At 52.7% G+C, this 26,905-nt stretch overlaps 1 protein-coding gene across 1 annotated transcript in view; it reads left to right on the forward strand.

Moving 5' to 3' along the window:
• The window catches only part of LOC122547537 (uncharacterized), a 181,171-nt gene that overhangs the window by 16,132 nt on the left and 138,134 nt on the right, over window positions 1-26,905 (forward strand). The window contains exon 2 of the mRNA XM_087983853.1: window positions 6,118-6,192. Coding sequence (XP_087839979.1) covers window positions 6,144-6,192 — 49 coding nt within the window. The 5' untranslated portion in view covers window positions 6,118-6,143. The remainder of the gene's footprint in view (window positions 1-6,117; window positions 6,193-26,905) is intronic.

Genomic DNA, 26,905 nt, shown 5'->3' on the forward strand with positions numbered 1-26,905 from the left:
ATAATTTCAGTTACATCACACTGTAAATCTTTGCTATAAATTCTGTGCCTTACAATTGTGTCAAAAATGTGTTGCTGGAAAAGCGCAGCAGGTCAGGCAGCATCCAAGGAACAGGAGAATCGACGTTTCGGACATAAACCTTCTTCCTGAAGAAGGGCTTATGCCCGAAACGTCGATTCTCCTGTTCCTTGGATGCTGCCTGACCTGCTGCGCTTTTCCAGCAACACATTTTCAGCTCTGATCTCCAGCATCTGCAGTCCTCACTTTCTCCCCTTACAATTGTGTCCTCCACTATCACCTGATGAAGGAGCAGTGTTCCGAAAGCTAGTGCTTCCAGTTAAACCTGTTGGACTATAACCTGGTGTGGTGTGATTTTTAACTTTGTACACCCCAGTCCGACACCGGCATCTCCAAATCTTGAATGTTCTGGTATTTGACTTGAATTGAATGAGCTTTATTGTCCCATGTGCTCACATGAGTGCAGTGAGAAGTTTACAAGTTGCCATTTATGGCGCCATCTTAAGTACAAAGGTGCCCAGGATTCATATGTGCAAACTCTTAGGGAGAAAAAGGTGTAAAGTAAAGATATAAGTGCAACGTTACAGACTTTCAGAATCTTAGGAATCAGAAAAATAAACATAAAAAGTTATAAAAAATAAAATTAAAATATAAAGAGTTAAAAAGTTCAGAATAACAGTCCTTTCACGAGAACATGAAGGAAACAAAAGAAGTTAAAAGCAGAGTTGTAAGTGCTCATCTGTCTGCTGTTTAGTCCCACACTCTCCCTGCACAGTTTGATTTAACACTTACCTTTGCAAATCCCCAAAGTATAATACAGTGGCTTGTAAAGCCGCCTCTCAGACTCTTTCCCAGAGCAAGGCAGCAGTGTAGCTGCTGTCTGCCCTCAGCCTGTGCTCTATAATGTACAGCTTACTTGGATTCCTGTGAGGCACGGGGAATGAGAAAGGGAAGCTGGTTTTAACTCACAGGCGCATGTTGCAGCAGGGAAACTGTATCAGCAAATTCTTCAGCGTCACCTTATATCTGGGGTAATGGGTAACAAAACATTTCCTGCAATTTTCCCGTTTACTGCCCCATGTAGACCGTGTACATTTCTCGAGCTGTAAATTACACAGCTGGAGAAACGCGGTGAACGAAACTGAACTGGCATTTCTTCGGTTACATCTAACACAGAGCAGTCCAGCACAGCATCAGGCCCTTCAGCCCGTAATGTGCCGAACATGATATCAAATTAAACTAATCCCTTCTGCCTGCCCTCGGTCTGTATTGCTCCATTTCCTGCATATTTATGTGATTATCTAAAAATCTCTTAAATGCCCTGATTGTATCCACCTCCACACCTTGACAGCGTGCTGCACACTCCTACCACACTCTGTGTAAAACAACACCTCACTCACATCTCCTTTTGAACTTTCCCTCTCTCAACTTAAATCCATGCCCCCCCCCAAGTAGGAGACATTTCAATCTGGTGAATAAGATTCTGACCATCAATGCTGTCTATGCATTTCTTGATTTTATAGACTTCTATCCAGTCTCCCCTCAGCCTCTGCTGCTCCAGAGAAAACCACCCTGAGTTTGTCTAGCCCCTCCTTGTAGCCCATTCCCTCTAATCCAGGCAGCACCCTGGTGAACCCCTCCTGTACCTATTCTATTGGGTGTGATCGACTGACCATCTGCTTTTCAATTTTAAGTCCTGCCCCTTTCTGCTCTCCCTGCAATGTGCCAGCTCTGATTGGCTGCTCCAGTCCAGAGACGTACAATCATACAGCATGGAAACAGACCCTTCGGCCCAACCAGCCCATGCTAGACCCGTGACCCTGTCTCCATTGAGCTCATCCTTTCGGAGTGAGTTACTGTTTGTGTAAAGCTAATCTGAGGGGGTTCCCAAGCCTTTTGTGACTGTCTTGAGGGGAGATGGTGGGAAAGATCACTGGAACCCGGTAATCCACTGGAGGCCCATGTTAATGAGGATTAGAATTCACATTCCTCCCTGCAGTTGAATTCAATTAATAAGTCTGAATATAAAGCTAGTCTGAGGGCTCTGTGGTGCAGTTGTAGTGTCCCTACCTTTAAGCCAGGAGGCCCAGGTTCGAGTCCCACTTGTTGCAGAGGATGTGCCATCACATCTCGCAACAGGATAATCAGAAACTATCTAGAAAGCCAGCCTGCGAGATCCGAACTATGCCAATTGTTATCAATTGTTATAAAACCCCACCTGGGTCACTGATGTCCTTTTGGGAAGGAATCTGCCTACACGTGACTCCAGTCCCACAGCAATGTGGGTGACTCCTAACTGCCCCCTGGGAAGGCCCAGCCAGCCACTCAATTCAAGGGGCAATTACGGACAAATTGATCTTGATAGTGGCACTCAAAACCATCAGAGGAATGAAAAAGTATCCAAAACATAAACATTAACCTGGCGTCAGGAGAAACTTCATCGGGTTCTGTTCTAAGATCGTAACTGAAAGCTTTTATTACCAGTCCCTCTTAGAATCGATAGCATAGAGTCGTAAAAATGTACAGCACGGAAACAGACCCTTCGGTCCAACCCATCCATACCAACCAGATATTCTAAATTAATCGAGTTCCATTTGCCAGCACCCAGCCCATATCCCTCCAAACCCTTCCTATTCATATACCCATCCAAATGCCTCTTAAATGTTGCAATTGTACCAGCCTCTACCACATCCTCTGGCAGCTCATTCCATACACGTACCACCCTCTGTTTGAAAAAGCTGCCCCTTAGGTCTCTTTTATATCTTTCCCCTCTCACCCTAAACCTATGCCCTCTAGTTTTGAACTCCCCTACTCTGGGGAAAAGACTTGACTATTTGCCCTATTCATGACCCTCATGATTTTTTAGGTCACCCTCAGCCTCTGATGTTCCAGGGAAAATAGCCCCAGCCTATTCGGCCTCTCCCTAAAGCTCCAACCCTGGCAACATCCTTTCTGAACCCTTTCAAGTTTCACAACATCTTTCCGATAGGAAGGAGACCAGAATTATACGCAATATTCCAACAGTGGCCTAACCAACGTCCTGTACAGCCGCAGCATGACCTCCCAACTCCTGTACTCAATACTCTGACCAATAAAGGAAAGTATACCGAACACCTTCACTATCCTATCTACCTGCGACTCCACTTTCAAGGAGCTATGACCCTGCACTCCGAAGTCTCTTAAGATTAAACACAATGTGGAAAATGTCCCCACAGTAATGATACCCTTGGAGGGTGGTCTGACCGGCTGTGCTTTTCCAGCACCACTCTGATCTTGACTCTAGTCTCCAGCATCTGCAGTGGCCACCTCTGCCTGACTAAACCATGCTCAAACTGTACAAGGTGTTAGTCAGACCATGGCTGGAATTCTGTGAACAGTTTTGGGACCCTGTATGAAAGGAAAGAGAGACTGTCATTGGAGGCAGTCCAGAGAAGGGAGTGTAGGGACTATCTTACAAAGGGAGGTTGAGTCTGTACACGTTGGAATGAGAGGTGACCTGGATGAAGCAGACAAGATTGTGAGGCAACTTCACAGAGGAGATGCGGAGAAGAATCTAGGACAGTCTAGGAGCAGAGCGCATCACCTCTGAGTAAGTGGTTACACATGGACGACAGAGATGGGGAGGAATCGCCTCTCTTTGAGGGGAGTGAATCTGTGGAATTCTTTAGGACAGGGGGCCATCGAGGCTGGGTCACTGAGTATATTCAAGATTGGAGATAGACAGATTTTTGATCAGGAAGGGGGAATCATGGGTTATAGGGAATAGGCAGGAAAATGGAGTTGAGAATTATCGGATCAGCCAGGAACACATTGAATGGCGGGGCAGACTCAATGGGCTGAGTGGCCTCCTCCTGTTCTGGTCTTACGTTCGTGTCTGGGTATGATGACTGGGTTAGGAGGATACCTTCCTTAAAAGACGTCAGTCAACCCGGTGAAGTTTGGTGTGTCAGTCTGATGGATTCGGTTTGACCGAGAGCTGTTATTTCATTTGTTACTCTTTGCAGTTGTGGGAAGTGATCTCATATTCACCAACGACGCTGATGGGATTTGAACTGGTGTTTGTCGGGTTACTAACCCAGCATGTGGTAAACGCTCCGTAAAACAGAGAGTGCAGGAAGGACAGCGGATAATGTCTGGCACAGGGTAGAGGGAGTCGGGGATTGAGGGGCTCAGCGAATCCTCCCCTGTCTTCAGGCACCAATATTTGAAGAGTGAGCTCATTTGACCACAAACATGTATTTGTTTTTGAAACAATTCAGCAGCTGATAGCTGGTAGAGATGCCAGATTTCAGCTTCAGAGCGACATTAGCAATTTGCCGTAAGGGATTTTTGTTTAATTTCTCCCCCTCCTTGTCTTGCTCCCCTCATGTTTAACAGCTTAATGGGCTTCAGCTGTAATGACAGATATTCTCTTAAACTGCCTTCTGGTAACCAGGGGCAGTGTTACAGTGAGAGTCAGACCTTAAACTCAGGCCTTCTCTGTTGTTCATTGATTGATTTATTGTTGTCACATGTACCGAGATACAGTGAAAAGTATTGTTTTGTGTGACACTCCACACTAAGCACTGCTGCCTCCCAGCGCCACGGACCCTGATTTGATTCCACCCTCGGGCAACTGTGTGGGGTTTGCACATCCTCCCCGTGTCTGTGTGGGTATCCTCCTGGTGCTCCGGTTTCCTCCCACAGTCCAGAGATGGGACCTAAGGGGCAACCTTTTCACACAGAGGGTGGTGTGTGTATGGAATGAGCTGCCAGAGGTAGTGGTGGAGGCTGGGACAATGACAGCATTTTAAAGGCATCTGGATGGGTATATGAATAGGAAGGTTTTGGAGGGATATGGGCCGGGTGCTGGCAAATGGGATTTAGGATATCTGGTTGGTGTGGATGAGTTGTACTGAAGGGTCTGTCTGTGTAGGTTAGGTGGATTGGCTAGGGTTATGGGGATTGAGGAGGGGTGCTGGGTCTGAGTGGGATACTCGTTTTGGGTGGGGGAGGTGAGGTCAGTGCAGACTCGATGGGCTGAATGGCCTGCTTCCACACTATAGGGATTCCATGATTCTGAATTATTCCTTGCATCAGTCCATCAGGGTAATAGAACAGAATGCAGAATGCAGTGTTACAGCGACAGAGAAGGGGCATTGACTGATCAACACTCTCAGTCTGCTCTCTTCAGCACTCTACTGTCAGGGAGGAGATCAAAACGTTTGAATAGATGTGCACGGATACAACAACAGCTTCTTCCCTGCTGTTATTTTGAAGCTCTCAAATGTTAATGTTGATCACGTTAATGGGCTGGCATGTTGGCTCAGTGGTTAGCACTGCTGCCTCACGGTGCCAGGGACCTAGGTTCGATTCCACCCTCAGGTGACTGTCTGTGTGGGGATTCTCCGGGTGCTCCGGTTTCCTCCCACAGTCCAAAGATGTGCAGGTTAGGGTGGATTGGCCATGCTAAATTGCCCGTAGTGTTAGGTGCATTGGTCAGAGGTAAATATTGGTCAGGGGAATGGGTCTGGGTGGGTTACTCTTCGGAGGGTCGGTATGGACTGGTTGGGCCAAAGGGCCTGTTTCCACACTGTGGGGAATCTAATCTAATCCCTCTCTGTGGCTGTAACACTGTATTCTGCACTCTGCTCTGTTACCCTGACGTACTCTGTATGGTATGGTCTGCCTGAAGAGCACACAAAACGACACTTGTCACTGTATTGGGGTACATGGGACAATGATCAATCTCCATCCAGCAGCCTAACAACAGCGGGGGAGAGGCTGTTCTTGAACCTGTCGGCCCGTGTGTTTGAGCTTTTGTATCCTCTGCCCAATGGAAGAGGGTGGGAGCGATTATAACCGGGGGTGGGAGGGGTCTTTGATGATGTAGGTTCCTTTCCCGAGACAGTGGGAAGTGTAGACGGAGCCAGTGGATGGGAGGTTGGTTTGTGCGATGGACTGGGCTGTGTTCACAGCTCTCTGTCGTTTCTTACCGTCCTGGGCAGAGCAGCTGCTGTACCAGGCCATGGTGCATCTGGATTGGGTACGTCCCATGGTGCACCTGTAAATTGAGGATGAATCGAGTGTCTGATGTAATATTCCTCTTGTTTTCTCCAGGTTCCCTTGGACCTGAGAAGATCACCATGCCAGAAGGAGCACAGATCAATAGTGGACAGCAAACCATTAATCGAGGTGAGTTCCCCATGAGGATGGGTCCATTCACAACCTTCTCCCCCACCCCCCACTGCCCTCTCACTGTGACTCCAGACTGATTCAGTTTAAAAAGAAAACTTCAAACTCATCACAAGCCACAGGAACATACCACAGCACTGTCCGAGGGTCAGGGCTGAGGGAGTGGGCACTGTCCGAGGGTCAGGGCTGAGGGAGTGGGCACTGTCCGAGGGTCAGGGATGAGGGAGTGGGCACTGTCCGAGGGTCAGGGCTGAGGGAGTGGGCACTGTCCGAGGGTCAGGGATGAGGGAGTGGGCACTGTCCGAGGGTCAGGGCTGAGGGAGTGGGCACTGTCCGAGGGTCAGTGCTAAGGGAGTGGGCACTGTCCGAGGGTCAGGGCTGAGGGAGTGGGCACTGTCCGAGGGTCAGGGCTGAGGGAGTGGGCACTGTCCGAGGGTCAGGGATGAGGGAGTGGGCACTGTCCGAGGGTCAGGGCTGAGGGAGTGGGCACTGTCCGAGGGTCAGTGCTGAGGGAGTGGGCACTGTCCGAGGGTCAGGGCTGAGGGAGTGGGCACTGTCCGAGGGTCAGGGCTGAGTGAGTGGGCACTGTCCGAGGGTCAGGGCTGAGGGAGTGGGCACTGTCCGAGGGTCAGGGCTGAGGGAGTGGGCACTGTCCGAGGGTCAGGGCTGAGGGAGTGGGCACTGTCAGAGGATCAGGGCTGAGGGAGTGGGCACTGTCCGAGGGTCAGGGCTGAGGGAGTGGGCACTGTCAGAGGATCAGGGCTGAGGGAGTGGGCACTGTCCGAGGGTCAGGGCTGAGGGAGTGGGCACTGTCCGAGGGTCAGGGCTGAGGGAGTGGGCACTGTCCGAGGGTCAGGGCTGAGGGAGTGGGCACTGTCCGAGGGTCAGTGCTGAGGGAGTGGGCACTGTCCGAGGGTCAGTGCTGAGGGAGTGGGCACTGTCCGAGAGTCAGGGCTGAGGGAGTGGGCAGTGTCCGAGGGTCAGGGCTGAGGGAGTGGGCACTGTCTGAGGGTCAGGGCTGAGGGAGTGGGCACTGTCCGAGGGTCAGGGCTGAGGGAGTGGGCACTGTCCGAGGGTCAGGGCTGAGGGAGTGGGCACTGTCCGAGGGTCAGGGCTGAGGGAGTGGGCACTGTCGGAGGATCAGGGCTGAGGGAGTGGGCACTGTCCGAGGATCAGGGCTTCGGGAGTGGGCACTGTCCGAGGGTCAGGGCTGAGGGAGTGGGCACGGTCCGAGGGTCAGTGCTGAGGGAGTGGGCACTGTCCGTGGGTCAGGGCTGAGGGAGTGGGCACTGTCCGAGGGTCAGGGATGAGGGAGTGGGCACTGTCCGAGGGTCAGGGCTGAGGGAGTGGGCACTGTCCGAGGGTCAGGGATGAGGGAGTGGGCACTGTCCGAGGGTCAGGGCTGAGGGAGTGGGCACTGTCCGAGGGTCAGTGCTAAGGGAGTGGGCACTGTCCGAGGGTCAGGGCTGAGGGAGTGGGCACTGTCCGAGGGTCAGGGCTGAGGGAGTGGGCACTGTCCGAGGGTCAGGGATGAGGGAGTGGGCACTGTCCGAGGGTCAGGGCTGAGGGAGTGGGCACTGTCCGAGGGTCAGAGATGAGGGAGTGGGCACTGTCCGAGGGTCAGGGCTGAGGGAGTGGGCACTGTCCGAGGGTCAGGGCTGAGTGAGTGGGCACTGTCCGAGGGTCAGGGCTGAGTGAGTGGGCACTGTCCGAGGGTCAGGGCTGAGGGAGTGGGCACTGTCCGAGGGTCAGGGCTGAGGGAGTGGGCACTGTCAGAGGATCAGGGCTGAGGGAGTGGGCACTGTCCGAGGGTCAGGGCTGAGGGAGTGGGCACTGTCAGAGGATCAGGGCTGAGGGAGTGGGCACTGTCCGAGGGTCAGGGCTGAGGGAGTGGGCACTGTCCGAGGGTCAGGGCTGAGGGAGTGGGCACTGTCCGAGGGTCAGGGCTGAGGGAGTGGGCACTGTCCGAGGGTCAGGGCTGAGGGAGTGGGCACTGTCCGAGGGTCAGTGCTGAGGGAGTGGGCACTGTCCGAGGGTCAGTGCTGAGGGAGTGGGCACTGTCCGAGAGTCAGGGCTGAGGGAGTGGGCAGTGTCCGAGGGTCAGGGCTGAGGGAGTGGGCACTGTCTGAGGGTCAGGGCTGAGGGAGTGGGCACTGTCCGAGGGTCAGGGCTGAGGGAGTGGGCACTGTCCGAGGGTCAGGGCTGAGGGAGTGGGCACTGTCCGAGGGTCAGGGCTGAGGGAGTGGGCACTGTCGGAGGATCAGGGCTGAGGGAGTGGGCACTGTCCGAGGATCAGGGCTTCGGGAGTGGGCACTGTCCGAGGGTCAGGGCTGAGGGAGTGGGCACGGTCCGAGGGTCAGTGCTGAGGGAGTGGGCACTGTCCGTGGGTCAGGGCTGAGGGAGTGGGCACTGTCGGAGGGTCAGTGCTGAGGGAGTGGGCACGGTCCGAGGGTCAGGGCTGAGGGAGTGGGCACTGTCAGAGGGTCAGTGCTGAGGGAGTGGGCACTGTCGGAGGGTCAGTGCTGAGGGAGTGGGCACTGTCCGTGGGTCAGGGCTGAAGGAGTGGGCACTGTCCGAGGGTCAGGGCTAAGGGAGTGGGCACTGTCCGAGGGTCAGGACTGAGGGAGTGGGCACTGTCCGAGGGTCAGTGCTAAGGGAGTGGGCACTCTCCGAGGGTCAGGGCTTCGGGAGTGGGCACTGTCCGAGGGTCAGGGCTGAGTGAGTGGGCACTGTCCGTGGGTCAGGGCTGAGGGAGTGGGCACTGTCCGTGGGTCAGGGCTGAGGGAGTGGGCACTGTCCGTGGGTCAGGGCTGAGGGAGTGGGAACTGTCAGAGGGTCAGGTCTGAGGGAGCACACACTGCCAGAGGGTCAGTGCTGAGGGAGTGCCACACTGTTGGAGAGTCAGTGCTGAGGGAGTGGGCACTGTCGGAGGGTCAGTGCTGAGGGAGTGCCGCACTGTCGGAGGGTCAGTGCTGAGGGTGTGGGCACTGTCGGAGGTTCAGTGCTGAGGGAGTGGGCACTGTCGGAGGGTCAGTGCTGAGGGCATGTTGTGATGTTGCTATCTGTGGGATCCTGCTGTGCAGGTTTTGCCTGCTGTGTTTCCTATTACAGCACTAGCTGCTGTGCTAAAGTTCTTCATTGGCTGTAAATGTCTTTGAGGCATTCTGTTGTGGGACAGGCGGTATAGCAATGCAGAGTTTGTCTCCTTGAGAGTGGACATACACAGCTGATTCTATCGTTCGTGTCGTGCTGTCACACTCTGTCTCTCATGGCCCGGGGCAGATTGAGAAGGTTTGGCTCAGGAGCGAGTTTGAGCTGCTGAGTTCAGTGGGTTTCTGACGCAGGGAGCGCTCTGACTCTAGTTTCTTGTATCAATGAAAACTCACCCTCTCATCCTTGGATTTGTTGCCAGTGTATAATTCCGTTTGGGGAATTGGGAGGGTGAGGTTTGTGGGATTTTGTTTGGATCATGGCGTCTTTCAGAGGATGTTTGAGCATTGAGGGTGCAGTCCAGAAACAGGCCATTCAGCCCACTGCCATGCTGCTGTCTACATTCTACCCCAGCACTTCCCACCCTGATCACTGTCTCCTTCCCCTCTTTCCCCTTTTCCTTGTTTAATCAGCTTGTCCTTAAATGTGTTCAAATGCAGCAAGATCTGGACAATATCCAGGCTTGGGCTGACAAGTGGCAAGTAACATTCACACCACCTAAATGCCAGACAATGACCATCACCAATAGGCGACACTCTAACCACCACCCCTTGACATTCAATGGTGTTACCATCACTGAATCCCCACAACCAACATCCTGGGGGTTACCATTGACCAGAAACTCAACTGGACTCACCACATAAACACAGCGGCTACAAGAGCAGGTCAGAGGCTGGGAATCCTGCAGCGAGTAACTCCCCTCCTGACCCCCCAAAGCCTGTCCACCATCTCCAAGGCACAAGTCAGGAGTGTGAGGGAATACTCCCCACTTGCCCTGGATGGGGGCAGCTCCAACAACACTCAAGAAGCTCCACACCATCCAGTACAAAGCAGCCCCCGCTTGATTGGCACCACATCCACAAACACCCACTCCCTCCCCCACCGATGCTCAGTAGCAGCAGTGTGGACCATCTACAAGATGCCCTGCAGAAACTCACCGAAGATCCTCAGGCAGCACCTTCCAAACCCACGGCCACTTCCATCTAGAAGGACAAGGGGCAGCAGATACATGGGAACACCACCCCCTGCAAGTTCCCCTCCAAACCCCTCACCATCCCGACTTGGAAATATATCGCCGTTCCTTCAGTGTCACTGGGTCAGATTCCTGGAATTCCCTCCCTAAGGGTATTGTGGGTCAACCCACATCACATGGACTGCAGCGGTTCATTAAGGCAGCTCACCCCCACCTTCTCAAAGGGCAACTAGGGACGGGTTAAAATGCTGGTGCTCAGCCAGTGACCCCCATGAAAATGGAATTATTTGTCTCAGTTGTTCTTTGTCGAAGTGAAATCCCCATTCTTACCCCTCCCTGGTTTCACAGGAATCCTCTGAAATTCCGTGGTAAATGTATTAGTGCCTGTCTTTCTGCTCCGTAGTTCTGGTCTCACTCACAACCCGAGCTATTATTGTGATTGTAAATGTCTGCCTGACCCCTATAGCTATAAATATAAACAGCTGGAGCGTCTAATTCCATTCCAACCTTTAACGTGCTCTGAAGTGTTGGGCATCATTGATATCCATCGGGAATGGGTCTTTGGAATGATCCCGTTGATATTCCACACTGTACAGTTGGAATGAGAACATTGATAAAGGGCTGTGTGAAGGGTTTGCTTTTCATTTGAAATGTGTCCCATTCCTTATGATCATTAACCAAGTGTCAATAGCTGTTGGGTTCGGGATGGGTGAGTCCGACCGTTTCAAACAGTATAATATAACGGGAAGATTGAACAAACCACAGATATATGTTTGGAGTCTGAGAGCTTTCAACTGAGTTTGGGTATGAACATGGCAATATATCAGAACGGTTTTATCTGGCTCCAGACAGCTGGGAATTTGTACGCTGCATAACAGAGTTCAGGAAGGTGTGTCAGGAAAGAGAGAACTTACATTTATATAGCACCTTACATATTCTACGGGATCGTTCCTGAAATGTTTCACCGACTATGTTTTGGAGTGTTGTCACTGTCAGAATCTAGCAAACGCAGCAGCCGCATTGGGCACAGAAAGATCCCACAGGGAGCGTCAACATAATGCTATCCCCCACCCAGTCATCTGTATTGTGGAGTTGGTCAGAGGATAACTGACCCACCAACTCCTCGACACGTTCTGACAGGGTCTTTCACACGGACCTGAGAAGGCAGACCGGAGTCTGACCTGAAAGCTGGCCTCTCCCATGGCACTCCCTCAGTCCTAACTCATCAAGGGTACAGAGTTCCCTCAGCACTGACCCTCCGACAGTGCGGCGCTCCCTCAGCACTGACCCTCCGACAGTGCGGCGCTCCCTCAGCACTGACCCTCCGACAGTGCAGCACCCCTTCAGCACTGACCCTCCGACAGTGTGGCGCTCCCTCAGCACTGACCCTCCAACAGTGTGGCGTTCCCTCAGCACTGACCCTCCGACAGTGCGGCGCTCCCTCAGCACTGACCCTCCGACAGTGCGGCGCTCCCTCAGCACTGACCCTCCGACAGTGCGGCGCTCCCTCAGCACTGACCCTCCGACAGTGCGGCGCTCCCTCAGCACTGACCCTCCGACAGTGCGGCGCTCCCTCAGCACTGACCCTCCGACAGTGCGACGCTCCCTCAGCACTGACCCTCCGACAGTGCGGCGCTCCCTCAGCACTGACCCTCCGACAGTGCGGCGCTCCCTCAGCACTGACCCTCCGACAGTGCGGCGCTCCCTCATCACTGACCCTCCGACAGTGCGGCGCTCCCTCATCACTGACCCTCCGACAGTGCGGCGCTCCCTCATCACTGACCCTCCGACAGTGCGGCGCTCCCTCAGCACTGACCCTCCGACAGTGCGGCGCTCCCTCAGCACTGACCCTCCGACAGTGCGGCGCTCCCTCAGCACTGACCCTCCGACAGTGCGGCGCTCCCTCATCACTGACCCTCCGACAGTGCGGCGCTCCCTCATCACTGACCCTCCGACAGTGCGGCGCTCCCTCATCACTGACCCTCCGACAGTGCGGCGCTCCCTCAGCACTGACCCTCCGACAGTGCGGCGCTCCCTCAGCACTGACCCTCCGACAGTTCGGCGCTCCCTCATCACTGACCCTCCGACAGTGCGGCGCTCCCTCAGCACTGACCCTCCGACAGTGCGGCGCTCCCTCATCACTGACCCTCCGACAGTGCGGCACTCCCTCATCATTGACCCTCCGACAGTGCGGCGCTCCCTCAGTACTGACCCTCCGACAGTGCGGCGCTCCCTCATCACTGACCCTCCGACAGTTCGGTGCTCCCTCATCATTGACCCTCCGACAGTGCGGCGCTCCCTCAGCACTGACCCTCCGACAGTGCGGCGCTCCCTCAGCACTGACCCTCCGACAGTGCGGCGCTCCCTCAGCACTGACCCTCCGACAGTGCGGCGCTCCCTCAGCACTGACCCTCCGACAGTGCGGCGCTCCCTCAGCACTGACCCTCCGACAGTGCGGCGCTCCCTCAGCACTGACCCTCCGACAGTGCGGCGCTCCCTCAGCACTGACCCTCCGACAGTGCGGCGCTCCCTCAGCACTGACCCTCCGACAGTGCGGCGCTCCCTCAGTACTGACCCTCCGACAGTGCGGCGCTCCCTCAGCACTGACCCTCCGACAGTGCGGCGCTCCCTCAGCACTGACCCTCCGACAGTTCGGTGCTCCCTCAGCACTGACCCTCCGACAGTGCGGCGCTCCCTCAGCACTGACCCTCCGACAGTTCGGCGCTCCCTCATCACTGACCCTCCGACAGTGCGGCGCTCCCTCAGCACTGACCCTCCGACAGTGCGGCGCTCCCTCATACTGACCCTCCGACAGTGCGGCACTCCCTCATCATTGACCCTCCGACAGTGCGGCGCTCCCTCAGTACTGACCCTCCGACAGTGCGGCGCTCCCTCATCACTGACCCTCCGACAGTTCGGTGCTCCCTCATCATTGACCCTCCGACAGTGCGGCGCTCCCTCAGCACTGACCCTCCGACAGTGCGGCGCTCCCTCAGCACTGACCCTCCGACAGTGCGGCGCTCCCTCAGCACTGACCCTCCGACAGTGCGGCGCTCCCTCAGCACTGACCCTCCGACAGTGCGGCGCTCCCTCAGCACTGACCCTCCGACAGTGCGGCGCTCCCTCAGCACTGACCCTCCGACAGTGCGGCGCTCCCTCAGCACTGACCCTCCGACAGTGCGGCGCTCCCTCAGCACTGACCCTCCGACAGTGCGGCGCTCCCTCAGTACTGACCCTCCGACAGTGCGGCGCTCCCTCAGCACTGACCCTCCGACAGTGCGGCGCTCCCTCAGCACTGACCCTCCGACAGTTCGGTGCTCCCTCAGCACTGACCCTCCGACAGTGCGGCGCTCCCTCAGCACTGACCCTCCGACAGTGCGGCGCTCCCTCAGCACTGACCCTCCGACAGTGCGGCGCTCCCTCAGCACTGACCCTCGGACAGTGCGGCACTCCCTCAGCACTGACCCTCGGACAGTGCGGCACTCCCTCAGCACTGACCCTCGGACAGTGCGGCACTCCCTCAGCACTGACCCTCGGACAGTGCGGCACTCCCTCAGCACTGACCCTCGGACAGTGCGGCACTCCCTCAGCACTGACCCTCGGACAGTGCGGCACTCCCTCAGCACTGACCCTCGGACAGTGCGGCACTCCCTCAGCACTGACCCTCGGACAGTGCGGCACTCCCTCAGCACTGACCCTCGGACAGTGCGGCACTCCCTCAGCACTGACCCTCGTGCAGTGCGGCACTCCCTCAGCACTGACCCTCGGACAGTGCGGCACTCCATCATCATTGACCCTCTGACAGTGCGGCGCTCCCTTGCTAAGGTAATATTCAGATTGTAGGGGTCTGTAATTGATGTTGTCGGGTGAAGCTTCTGCTTTGTTTCTGGTTTGGTAAAAGACTGATCCTCGATGGTGTCGGTTTCCCTCTCTCCCATCGGTGTTTCTGGGCGTTTGTGGTGAAAGGGAGTGTGGTGTTCCCAGGCCTTTGCAGGGGGTGAATCCTGGAGCTGAGCACTCAGGGTAATGAGCCATGTTGGTGTCAGTGATGCAGGACTCAGCTCATTCGTTCTCCCTCAGGAAGGTGAGGGTGGGTCACAACCTTTGGCCTGTAATCCATAGGCCTCAGGTTAATGCTGTGAGGATGTGAGTTCTAATCTCACTGCAGCAACAGGTGGAATTTCAGTCCAATGAATATGGTCTGAAATCTAGTCCTGACAACAATGATCGTGCAACTATCATTGACTCTTGTAAAAGCCCCATCTGGGTCACTAATGCCCCTTTGGAGAGTAAAATATTCCCTATTTGCCTGCTCTGGCCTACATGTGACTCCAGACCCACAGCAATGGGGTTGACGTTATGTTGAGGTTGTACTGGATATTGGTGAGGCCTTTTCTGGAATACTGAGTCCAGTTCTGGTCACCCTGTTATAGGAAGGAGATTATTAATCTGGAGAGGGTTCAGAAACTATTTACTGGGATGTTGACTTGGAATGGAGGGTTTGAGAAATAAGGAGAGGCTGGTTCATTTTTCAGAGCGGCTGAAGTGAGGACTGCAAATGCTAGAAACCAGAGTCTAGATCAGAGTGGTGCTGGAAAAGCACAGCAGGTCAGGTAGCATCCGAGGAGCAGGAAAATCAACGTTTCGGGCAAAAGCCCTTCATCAGGAATAAAGGCAGGAAGCCTCCAGGGTGGAGAGATAAATGGGGGGGTGAAGCTGGGGAGAAGGTAGCAAAGAGTACAATAGGTGAATGGGGTGGGGATGGAGGTGATAGGGCAGAGAGATTAGATTACTTACAGTGTGGAAACAGGCCCTTCGGACCAACAAGTCCACACCGCCCCGCCGAAGCGCAACCCACCCATACCCCTACATGTACCCCTTCCCTAACACTACGGGCAATTTAGCATGGCCAATTCACCTGACCTGCACATCTTTGGACTGTGGGAGGAAACCGGAGCCCTCGGAGGAAACCCATGCAGACACGGGGAGAACGTGCAAACTCCACACAGTGGTGGGAATTGAACCTGGGTCTCTGGCGCTGTGAGGCAGCAGTGCTAACTACTGTGCCACCATGCTGCCCACGGTGTAGGAGGGTGGAGTGGAGAGGTGGAAAGAAAATAGGCAGGTAGGACAGGTCATAGGGACAGTGCTGAGCTGGAAGTTTGGAACTGGGGTGAGGTGGGGGGGGAGAGAGGGGAAATGAGGAAGCTGTTGAAGTCCACATTGATGCCCTGGGGTTGAAGTGTTCCGAGGCGGAAGATGAGGCATTCTTCCTCCAGGCGTCGGGTGGTGAGGGAGCGGCGGTGAAGGAGGCCCAGGACCTCCATGTCCTCGGCAGAGTGGGAGGGGGAGTGACCTGATGGAAGTTTATAAAATCATGAGGGGCATGGATAAGGTGCATAACAGGGGTCTTTTCTCTAGGGTGGGGGAATTTCAAAATGAAGGGGCATAGGTTTAAGATGAGAGGAGAGTGATTTTAAAAAAGACATGGAGGCAACATTTTTGACGCAGACAGTGGTTCACGTGTGGAATTAACTTCATGAGGAAGTGATGGATGCGGATACACTTACAATGTTTAAAAGACATTTGGATAAGTACACGGATAAGAAAGGTTTGGAGGGAGATGGACCAGGAGCAGGCAGCTGGGACGAGTTTAGTTTGGGATTATGGTTGACATGGACTGGTTGGGCCGAAGGGTCTGTTTCCGTGCTCTCTGACTCTTCACTGCCTCCCAAAATGGCCGAGTGAGAAGCAGAGTTCAAGGGGCAATTAAAGAAGGGGAGCAAAGACCCAGAGGATCATGGGACTACTCTCTCAGAGTGAGATGACTGTTTGATGGTTTAACCAGGGGGTCACTGTGCCTCAGGTGAGGGGAGAGGTTGGGAAGGAGATTCCTTCCTGGTAATCTCAGGCGATGCGGGAAATGAACCCACGCTGTTGCAGTCACTCCCTCGAATCTAACTGTTTGTTCCTCACCCCTGGTCCCGCATTGGGTGAGAAGCAAGGAGCAGATTTTGTTTTTGCAAGGGGAGGCATGGTGGCTCAATGGTTAGCACTGCTGCCTCACAGCGTCAGGGACTCTGGTTCGATTCCAGCCTCGGGCGATTGTCTGTGTGGAGTTTGCACATTCTCCCCCGTGTCTGCGTGGGTTTCCTCCGGGTGCTCCGGTTTCCTCCCACACTCCAAAGATGCACAGGTTAGGGTGGATTGGCCATGGGGAAATTATCCCATAGTGTGCAGGCCGGGTGGGTTGGCCGTGGGAAATGCATGGTTACAAGAATTGGGTAGGATGCTCTTTGGAGGGTTGGTGTGGATTGGATGGGCTGAACGGCCAGCTCCCACACTGTAGGGATACTATGAGGTTTCTCCTCATGTGCGGAATCCTGCAATTGCTGGATTTTGTTTCTTGTTCCGCAATTCAGGAATGTCAAAATCTTTGCGAGCTCTGTTTTAAATTCCTGTCTCCAACCCCAGAGCAAAGTCATTCCAAAAATCACAGGATATGTGTGTGTGTTGGCAGCTCCTGGGACTGAACCCAGCAAGATTCCGACAGCAGGAATAACATGTCAGAAGGGTTTTTTTTTGAAAAAAAAACACACACACAGAAAGCGAGACCCTTGCACAGTAACGCAGCCCCTCTCGAGTTCCTCACCATTTCTCTGTCTCCTCACTTCTACACGTCTGACCCTCTGGATCTGCCTCCTACCAGGATCGGGAATTTTAAATAGGTCAGGGGTTAAACTGCAAAAGAGGAATGAATGAATACTTTGCCGTAATTCGGAGGTGGGTTACTGGGGGATTTTGGGTGGTATGCAGTCCACTCTTAACCTTTCCCACTCTGAGGGATATGTAGACTGTGTGGGAACAGTTAGATCTGTACATAGAATCCCTACAGTGTGGAAACAGGCCACTCAGCCCTTCAAGTCCACACCTACCTCTGAAGAGTATTCCACCCAGACTCTCTTTCTACCCTATCCCTGTATTTCCCAAGGCCAATCCACCCTGACCTGCACATCTTTGGACTGTGGGAGGAAACCGGAGCACCCGGAGGAAACCCACGCAGACACGGGGAGAATGTGCAAACTCCACACAGGCAGTCGCCCCGACGCTGGAATTGAACCTGGGACCCTGGCGCTGAGAGGCAGCAAAGTTCACAGGGAACTCCTTGAAGAAAGGCCAGTTGCCACATGCTCATTTGAAGAAAGAAACGGGTGCATTTATGTAGTTCCTAGGAATATGGGGGGAAAATGGAGGAGGTTAGCTCAGGCCTGTGGGCCCAATGGCCTCCTCCCGCGATTCACCAGCTCAGCCCATCTTGAGTTCACAGAATAAACGCGGCACTGCTCAGCAAGATCCCACAAATAGGAGGTGTAGCGGACAGCGGAGAAGGTTACCTCAGATTGCAACAGGATCTGGACCAGATGGGCCAATGGGCTGAGAAGTGGCAGATGGAGTTTAATTCAGATAAATGCGAGGTGCTGCATTTTGGGAAAGTAAATCTTAGCAGGACTTATACACTTAATGGTAAGGTCCTAGGGAGTGTTGCTGAACAAAGAGACCTTGGAGTGCAGGTTCATAGCTCCTTGAAAGTGGAGTCGCAGGTAGATAGGATAGTGAAGAAGGCGTTTGGTATGCTTTCCTTTATTGGTCAGAGTATTGAGTACAGGGGTTGGGAGGTCATGTTGCGGATGTACAGGACATTAGTTAGGCCACTGTTGGAATATTGCGTGCAATTCTGGTCTCCTTCCTATCGGAAAGATGTTGTGAAACTTGAAAGGGTTCAGAAAGGATTTACAAGGATGTTGCCAGGGTTGGAGGGTTTGAGCTATAGGGAGAGGCTGAACAGGCTGGGGCTGTTTTCTCTGGAGCATCGGAGGCTGAGGGGTGACCTTATAGAGGTTTATAAAATTATGAGGGACATGGATAGGATAAATAGACAAAGTCTTTTCCCTGGGGTCGGGGAGTCCAGAACTAGAGGGCATAGGTTTAGGGTGAGAGGGGAAAGATATAAAAGAGACCTTAGGGGCAATGTTTTCACACAGAGGGTGGTACGTGTATGGAATGAGCTGCCAGAAGATGTAGTGAAGGCTGGTACAATTGCAACATTTAAGAGGCATTTGGATGGGTATATGAATAGGAAGGGTTTGGAGGGATATGGGCTGGATGCTGGCAGGTGGGACTAGATTGGGTTGGGATATCTGGTCGGCGTGGACGGGTTGGACTGAAGGGTCTGTTTCCATGCTGTACATCTCTATAAGATCACAAGTTAACCCAGAGCAAAAGACAAAGACAGTAATAATGGTGGGAAAGGAGCAATTGAGATGTCAAGAGGGTGTTAATGAAGGTAAAAATTGCTCAACAAGGCACAACCAAATGAGAGTGGGGGTTGCGTAGGTCAGAGATCCTACTCTGAAGGAGTGAAATCCAACATTGAGTTTTAGGTAAGCACCTTAGCAGGAAAAAAGGTTGTAGTGATTGGAACAAGGCTAGACAGGAAGAACTTGTTGACTATGAGATCCCTGATTGAGGCTGTTAACCTGGGTCTAATCAGGGAGCTTTGGCTGATAGATATAAGCAGGACTGTCAGAGTGTCCTCACTCTAGGGACCAGCTCTGAGCTAGCTGGTCAGAGTCCATGTACTCTGCAGGTGTAAATAAAGGGTGACGGGATCCCAGCCCCTGCGCAGTTATTTCAAAGCTTTTGTTCCTCCAACTTGCACCGAGCTTCATTGGAACACTGTAGCCGGCCAAAAATAGAAATGTTACAATGGGATAAGGTAATGCTACCATAAGACAATTCTTGAGCAAACTATAATGTAAACGGAAGAACCTTGGGAAAGGTTGATGGGCTGTGAGATCTGGGAGTGCAGGTCCATTGTACCCTGAAGGTTGCTGCACAGGTGGATAGAGTGGTCAAGAAGGCATATAGTATGCTTGCCTTCATCGGACGGGGTATTGAGTATAAGAGCTGGTAGGTCACGTTAAAATTGTACAGGAGTTTGGTTTGGCCGCATTTGAGAATACTGTATACCGTTTCTGGTCGCCACATTACCAAAATGATGTGGACGCTTTGGAGAGGGTGCAGAGAAGGTTTACGAGGATGTTGCCTGGTATGGAAGGTGCTAGCTATGAAGAGAGGTTGAGTAGGTTAGGTTTGTTTTCACTAGAAAAAAGGAGATTGAGGGGGACCTGAATGAGGTTTACAAAATCATCAAGGGTATAGACAGGGTGGATAGGGATAAGCTTTTTCCCAGGGTGAAGGATTCAATAACGAGAGGTCACAGATTCAAGGTGAAAGGTGGAAACTTTGACGGGGATACACGCGGCAAGTACCTCACACAGAGGGTGGTAGATGCCTGGAACGCGTTGCCAGCAGTGGTGGTAGAGGCAGGCACGGTAGATTCATTTAAGGTGCGTCTGGACAGATGCATGAGTAGGTGGGGAGCAGAGGGATACAGATGCTTAGGAATTGGGCGATAGGTTCAGAGAGTGGATTTGGATCGGCTCAGGCTTGGAGGGCCGAAGGGCCTGTTCCTGGGCTGTAAATTTTCTTTGTTCTTTGGGAGCAATGTGGTTTTATTAAAATGGCAGGCATTATCCAGATCCAGCTCCTCTCAGTTCCAAACAGGAGTCACATTGGACTCAAAACATCAGCACAGTTTCCCTCTCCATAGATGCTGCCAGAGCCGCTGAATTTCTCCAGCACTTTCGGTCCTTCAGTATCAGCTGTATTTTGCTTTTATTTGTGTCTGTTCTGAAGGTGAAGGGCATCTCAATAAAACCCTGTCCTGTGGAGATTGAGACTAGTGTGGGGAGAAAGAAGAGTGACGAGTGGGAGTCTGTACCGGAGGGTGGGGGGAGGTAAAGGCAGGCCGTGTGACTGGGTGGGAAAGCCAGTCTGAATTTGATAGTGACGTATTTATTTAACCTCCTTAGGTAGTGAAGGTGTAAGTGCCTTCGAGAGAGACGGAGAGAGGAGGGAGCTGAAATATTGCAAATGCCTCGGGCAACGTAGCTCAGCAGAATCTCTCCAAAGACGTCTGAGTGCGGTTTATTGGATGTGTAAAGCGTTTGTATTGTTTTTAATAAATGTTGTGATTAATAGCGATTGACAGGAATGAGCTGCGAACCAATGGGATGCCGGCAGATGGATTCCATCAGGCCCCCGTGTTAGTTTCTCAATGCTCCGGGCTCTTTACTAATGAAGTCATGAGTTCCAAATGTGGCTTCAATTGGAAACGGAATGCACTTCCTGAACAAAACACACATGCCCAGTCGCTCTGGGAATGTTCCGACCCCAACATGGAATTCAGGTCCTGGCGGGTGGGGGAGGGGGGAGAGAGGGGCTTGGTGGGGAGCAAACACATTTTCAATGGTCACAGAGAACCCATTCAAACCACCCCCCCCAGACCTAAACTCAATGCCCAAACCTAAACCCAATCTCAAATCCAAACCCATTCTAACCCCCCAAACCTAAACCTAAACCCAACCCCTAATCTGAGCCCATTCTAACCCTAATCCTCAACCCATAACTCCCAACCTCCAAACCCAAGCCATAACCCCAACCCAACACCCAACCCCAAAACTAACTGCCTAATCCTAGCCCTCAACTTCCAAACCCAACCCTTAATCCCTAATACCTAGTCCCATCCCTAGCCCAACCTCAAACTCCCACCCCTAACCTCCAACCCCTAACCTCCCAACTTCTAAACCCTAACCTCCCAACCCTTAATCTCCCAACCACCAACCCATAACCTCACAACCCCCAATCTCTAACCTTCTCATCTCCCAACCCTTAACCATCAACCCCGAACCCCTAATCCTAACTCCAACTCCAAACGTAACCCTAATGCCCCACCCCAAATTCCACCCCGTTCCACCATTTGACATGGTCATGGTTGATCATCCAGTTTGTCCCTGTTCCTGCTCTCATCCCCATACCCTTTGATCCCTTTAGCCCTGGGAACTATCTCTAACTCCTTCTTGAAACAATACAATGTTGTGTCTTTCTGTGGCAGAGAATTCCACAGGCTCCCCCGCTCTCTGGGTGAAGACATTTCTCCTCATCTCAATCCAAACTGTCTTTCCCTGTAACCTTTGACTGTGACCCCCCTGGTTCTGGTCTCTCCAGTTTGCCCTGTCTAGCCCTGTTTGAATTTTCAGGGTTTCATGTGAATACAGTCCTAACTGATCCAGTCTCTCTCCATCCATCAGTCCCACCATCCCAGGAATCAGTCTGGGAAACCTCCACTGCACTCCCTCTATCACCAGAACATCCATCCTCAGGTACAGAGACCGCAACCACACTCAGAGTGCTGCAGCTATTGTTAATTCCTGTGACATAAAGGTTACTGTCAGACTGCTGAATGTTCACTGTGACCGAACAGTTGCTCAAACATTTAGACCTCTCGTTCTGGAAGTTTCTGCAACACAGGTTCACCCAATAGTCTGGAGAGGAGGAGAAACTAGAAGGGGGGCCATTCAGCCCCTTGAATCTGTTGTGCTCTGCGGTACAATTACAGCTGATCCTTTGGTTCATAGAGGCATAGAGATATACAGCACGGAAACAGACCCTTTGGTCCAACCTGTCCATGCCTACCAGATATCCCAAACCAATCTAGTCCCACTTGCCAGCACCCAGCCCACATCCCTCCAAACCCTTCCTATTCATATACCCATCCAAATGCCTCTTAAATGTTGCAACTGTACCAGCCTCCACCACTTCCTCTGGCAGCTCATTCCATGCACGTACCACCCTCTGTGTGAAAATGTTTCCCCTTAGGTCTCTTTTATATCTTTCCCCTCTCACCCTAAACCTATGCCCTCTAGTTCTGGACTCCCCCACCCCAGGGAAAAGATCCATGCCCCTCAAATTTTGTAAACCTCTATAAGGTCACCCCTCAGCCTCCGATGCTCCAGAGAAAACAGCCCCAGCCTGTTCAGCCTCTCCCTGTAGCTCAAATCCTCCAACCCTGGCAACATCCTTGTAAATCTTTTCTGAACCCTTTCAAGTTTCACAACATCTTTCCGATAGGAAGGAGACCAGAATTGCACGCAATATTCCAACAGTGGCCTAACCAATATCCTGTACAGCCGCAACATGACCTTCCAACTCCTGTACTCAATACTCTGACCAATAAAGGAAAGCATACCAAACGCCTTCTTCACTATCCTGTCTACCTGCAACTCTACTTTCAAGGAGCTATGAACCTGCACTCCAAGGTCTCTTTGTTCAGCAACACCCCCGAGGACCTTACCATTAAGTGTATAAGTCCTGCTAAGAATTGCTTTCCCAAAATGCAGCACCTCACATTTATCTGAATTAAACTCCATCTGCCACTCCTCAGCCCATTGGCCCATCTGGTCAAGCTCCCTCTGGTTCAGCTCCACCCTCTCCATCCACTCCCTGTTTCCCTTGACCCCTTGAGCCCCAATAGACTGATGGTGTCACACTCTTCACAAGCTCAGGGTCCTGGGGTTGGGGGTGGGGGGGGGCGGGGGGGGGTCGGGGGTAGTGGGAGCGTGTCACTTTCACAGTATTTTCAAAACAGTCTGTACCAATGTCAGAAATATGACAACGGTTCAGAAAGCCTGAGTTGGCTGTAATGTACTTTGGGACACTTTGAGGTCATGGGAGGTGATGCGAAATATTTGTTATTTTGGATGTTTGCAGACCCTGGGGGGGGAATGATGGAAGGCTGATCCAAAGATTATGGAGCATCTGAGTATCCTGTAGCCAAATACATAAAAACTCTCTTGGAATGTAGCACAAGTATTGCTTCTGGATGAAGGGGATTATTCTGCAGATAAACTCTTGCGTTTACGTTGGATTCGTTTTCAGTTGTTTCATGTGTAATTAGTTGCTGGGTAGCAATTTGGAGCTTTATGATGGACGGTGTAACTTTAGTCTGCGCTATCCCTTTAGGAGGATCGTGTGATCATCAGCAGATCTCAATGCTGCAAAGATCACGGTCTCCATCTGACTGGGGTCACTAGCAGCATGACCTGCAGGAGGTTAGACTGGATTTTGGATCCCCCTCCACACCCCCCACTCCGTTTCTCCGTGACAAACTCTGAGGTCTGTGGGGAGGGGACATTACGCCTGACTGACAGCAAATCTGAGAATCGCACTGTAGCAAACAGGCCCTTCGGCCCATCGGGTCCGTACCATTAAGAATACATGCCTGCCTACCCTAGCCCCACTCTCCCACACTCGGCCTTGAACGTTCTGACCCGCTGAGCATTCGTCCAAGTTGTTTTTAAATGTTGTGAGGTTCCCCTCCTCAACCTCCCCCTCCTAGGCAGAGCATTCCAGAATCCCCCCCTCCCACCCTCTGGGTGAAAAAGGTGTTCCTCAAGTCCCCCCCAAACCTCCTGCCTTTCACTTTAAAGTGATGCCCCCTTGTTATTGACCCTTCGACTAAGGGGACCAGCTGCTTCCTATCCCCCTGCCCCTGCCCCTCACAACCTTATACCCCTCTATCAGGATCCCCCTCAGCCTTCCCTGCTCCAAAGAAAAGAACCAGGGCTTATCCAGCCTCTCCCTGTCGCTGAACTGCTCCATCCCAGGGAGCATCCTGGTGAATCTCCCCCCACCCCCTCCACTACAATCACATCCTTCCTGTAGCGTGGGGGACCAAATCTGCACACAGTCCTCCAGCCGTGACTGATCCAAAGTCCTGTACAGCCCCAGTGTGACCACCCTTTGCACTCGGAGTCGATACCACATCTCATCCTAACGAACAAGAGCAAACAGAAGTCCCACTTCATCAGGCACAATGCAAGTATTCTACTGAAGGTAGAGAGCCCGACACAACATCCAGGGGAGACTGTGGAGGGAGTCGAGAGTGTGATGCTGGAAAAGCACAGCAGGTCAGGCAGCATCTGAGGAGCAGGAGAGTCGATGTTTCGGGGATAAACCCTTCATCAGGAATCAGCTCCTTCCTGCTGAAGGGCTTATGCCCAAAACGTCGATTCTCCTGCTCCTGGGATGCTGCCTGGCCTGCTGTGCTTTTCCAGCATCACACTCTCGACTCTGATCTCCAGCATCTGCAATCCTGACTGTCCCCTCGACTGTTGAGGGAGGAACGGGTCAGTTTCGAGTTTTGATCCCGTGTGAGTGTTGTCCGGAACTCATCAATGGAGCGACAGATTTAGGAATCCATTCGGCGGGTGGGGGTGGGGGCAAGAGCAAGGGGGTGGAGAAAGGGAGAGTGAATTCCACAACATCTTGCAATTAAGCCCTCTGCTCCCCTTAAACCCACACGCCGGCGTTCCGAACCCCGGGAATAGAAGCTGGCTGGATGGTGATGGTGTGGGAATCACCATTCACTACCAAACCAGAGCCAGTGTGACTCAGTGCCAATCCGGGGAACGCTGCTTCCGGACTTTCTGACCCCACCCCAACTCTGGGGGTGAGGGCCTCAACCCGATTATCATTGGGATTTCCAGAATCTACTCGAGGGGATCTGAGTGGAGTGATCGGAGTGAGAGGGAATTGGAATCGCAAACATAAACAAATATTGCTAGAAAAGCTCAGCAGGTCTGGCAGTGTCTGTGGAGAGAATCAGATTTAAAATTCCGGGTCAAGTTGGTTTCTCTGATTTCTCTCCACAGATGCTGCCTGACCTGCTGAGCTTTTCCAGCAATTTCCGTTTTTGTTTCTGACTGACAGCAGCCGCTGTTCTGGTTTTGTTGAGAAGCAGATTGCACAGGAACTTTGCAAAAGAAACCGGATAAATAATTTGTCAACGTAAAACTGCCAGGCGGTGGGGGCAGAGCAGGAAGTGAGTGTCTCAGTGGATAGCAGAGCGAGTCAAGGTGTGATGGTACAAATGGCCTCCTGTGTTGCATTCCTGTTGTGTTGGGATGGGGGTGAATGTTCATGTGATGAAGTTTCTGTGTTATACATTACTGATGTTGTGGTAGATTTCTGTGCTTGTGTTTTGTGCCAAGCTGCCAACCTGATTACTTGACGTCAAAATATAACATTAGAGCTGATTGTCCGACTGATTTGAGAACACTTTACAGATGCTGCAGCCAAAATACAGTCTCATGCTGTCTGTTGTGTCTGGTCCAGCTCGGTGAGCTGTATCTTGTTCCAGTTTGGGTTCTGCCTATCCGATCGGCCTTAACTCTCTCGAACCCGAGCACGTTTCTCTGCTGTCTTGCTGCAAATTGCTGCAGATTCAGGAATCTGAAAGCGACATCCTGGAGACAGTGAGGGCTGCAGATGCTGGAGGGTCAGAGCCGAAATGTGTGGCGCTGGACAAGCACAGCAGCCGAGGCGCAGGAGAGTCGACGCAGAGACATCCAGACTCAGAATGTTAGCTTGCTGTCTCTCCACGGAGGCTGCCCGGCCCGCATTAGCTGCTGTCTCTCCACGGAGGCTGCCCGGCCCGCATTAGCTGCTGTCTCTCCACGGAGGCTGCCCGGCCCGCATTAGCTGCTGTCTCTCCACGGAGGCTGCCCGGCCCGCATTAGCTGCTGTCTCTATCAGTTGACTTGCACAGACACAGATTCTCAACATCTGTCTCTGTTGTAAACTTTCACCGATCTCTGTTAATGCTGGACCCCTGAGCTGAAGGGATTGCATCTCTGCCAGATCTCCCTCTCTCTCTCTCTCTCTCTCTCTCTCTCTCCCTCCTCCCTCTCTCCCCCCCTCTGTCTCTCTCTCTCTCTCTCTCTCTCTCATTTTCTTTCTCTGTCTCTCCCCCTCTCTCTCTGTCTCTCTCTCTCTCTCATTTTCTCTCTGTCTCTCCCCCCTCTCTCTCTGTCTCTTTCTCTGTCTCTCCCCCTCTCTCTCTCTGTCTTTCTCTCTCATTTTCTCTCTCTGTCTCTCACCCCTCTCTCCCCCTCTCTCTCTCTGTCTTTCTCTCTCTCATTTTCTCTCTCTGTCTCTCCCCCCCCTCTCTCTCTGTCTCTCCCCCTCTCTCTGTCTCTCCGTCATTCTCTCTCTCGTTTTCTCTCTCTGTCTCTCCACCCCCGTGCCCCACCCTCCCTCTCTCTCTCTCTCTCTCTCTCTCTCTCGTTTTCTCTCTCTGTCTCTCATAGAGTCATAGAGATGTACAGCACGGAAACAGACTCTTCGGTCCAGCCCGTCCATGCCGACCAGATATCCCAAACCCAATCTAGTCCCACCGGCCAGCACCCGGCCCATATCCCTCCAAACCCTTCCTATTCATATACCCATCCAAATGCCTCTTAAATGTTGCAATTGTACCAGCCTCCACCACTTCCTCTGGCAGCTCATTCCATACACGTACCACACTCTGCGTGAAAAAGTTGCCCCTTAGGTCCCTTTTATATCTTTCCCCTCTCACCCTAAACCTATGCCCCTCTAGTTTTGGACTCCCCCACCCCAGGGAAAAGACTTTGCCTATTTATCCTATCCATGCCCCTCATAATTTTGTAAACCTCTATAAGGTCACCCCTCAGCCTCCGAGCTCCAGGGAAAACAGCCCCAGCCAGTTCAGCCTCTCCCTGTAGCTCAGATCTTCCAACCCTGACATCTTTTCTGAACCCTTTCAAG

The sequence above is a fragment of the Chiloscyllium plagiosum genome, unplaced genomic scaffold, assembly GCF_037043375.1.
Source record: "Chiloscyllium plagiosum isolate Xiang-an unplaced genomic scaffold, Cpla_swu_hap1 HiC_scaffold_47, whole genome shotgun sequence".
Taxonomy (NCBI): domain Eukaryota; kingdom Metazoa; phylum Chordata; class Chondrichthyes; order Orectolobiformes; family Hemiscylliidae; genus Chiloscyllium; species Chiloscyllium plagiosum.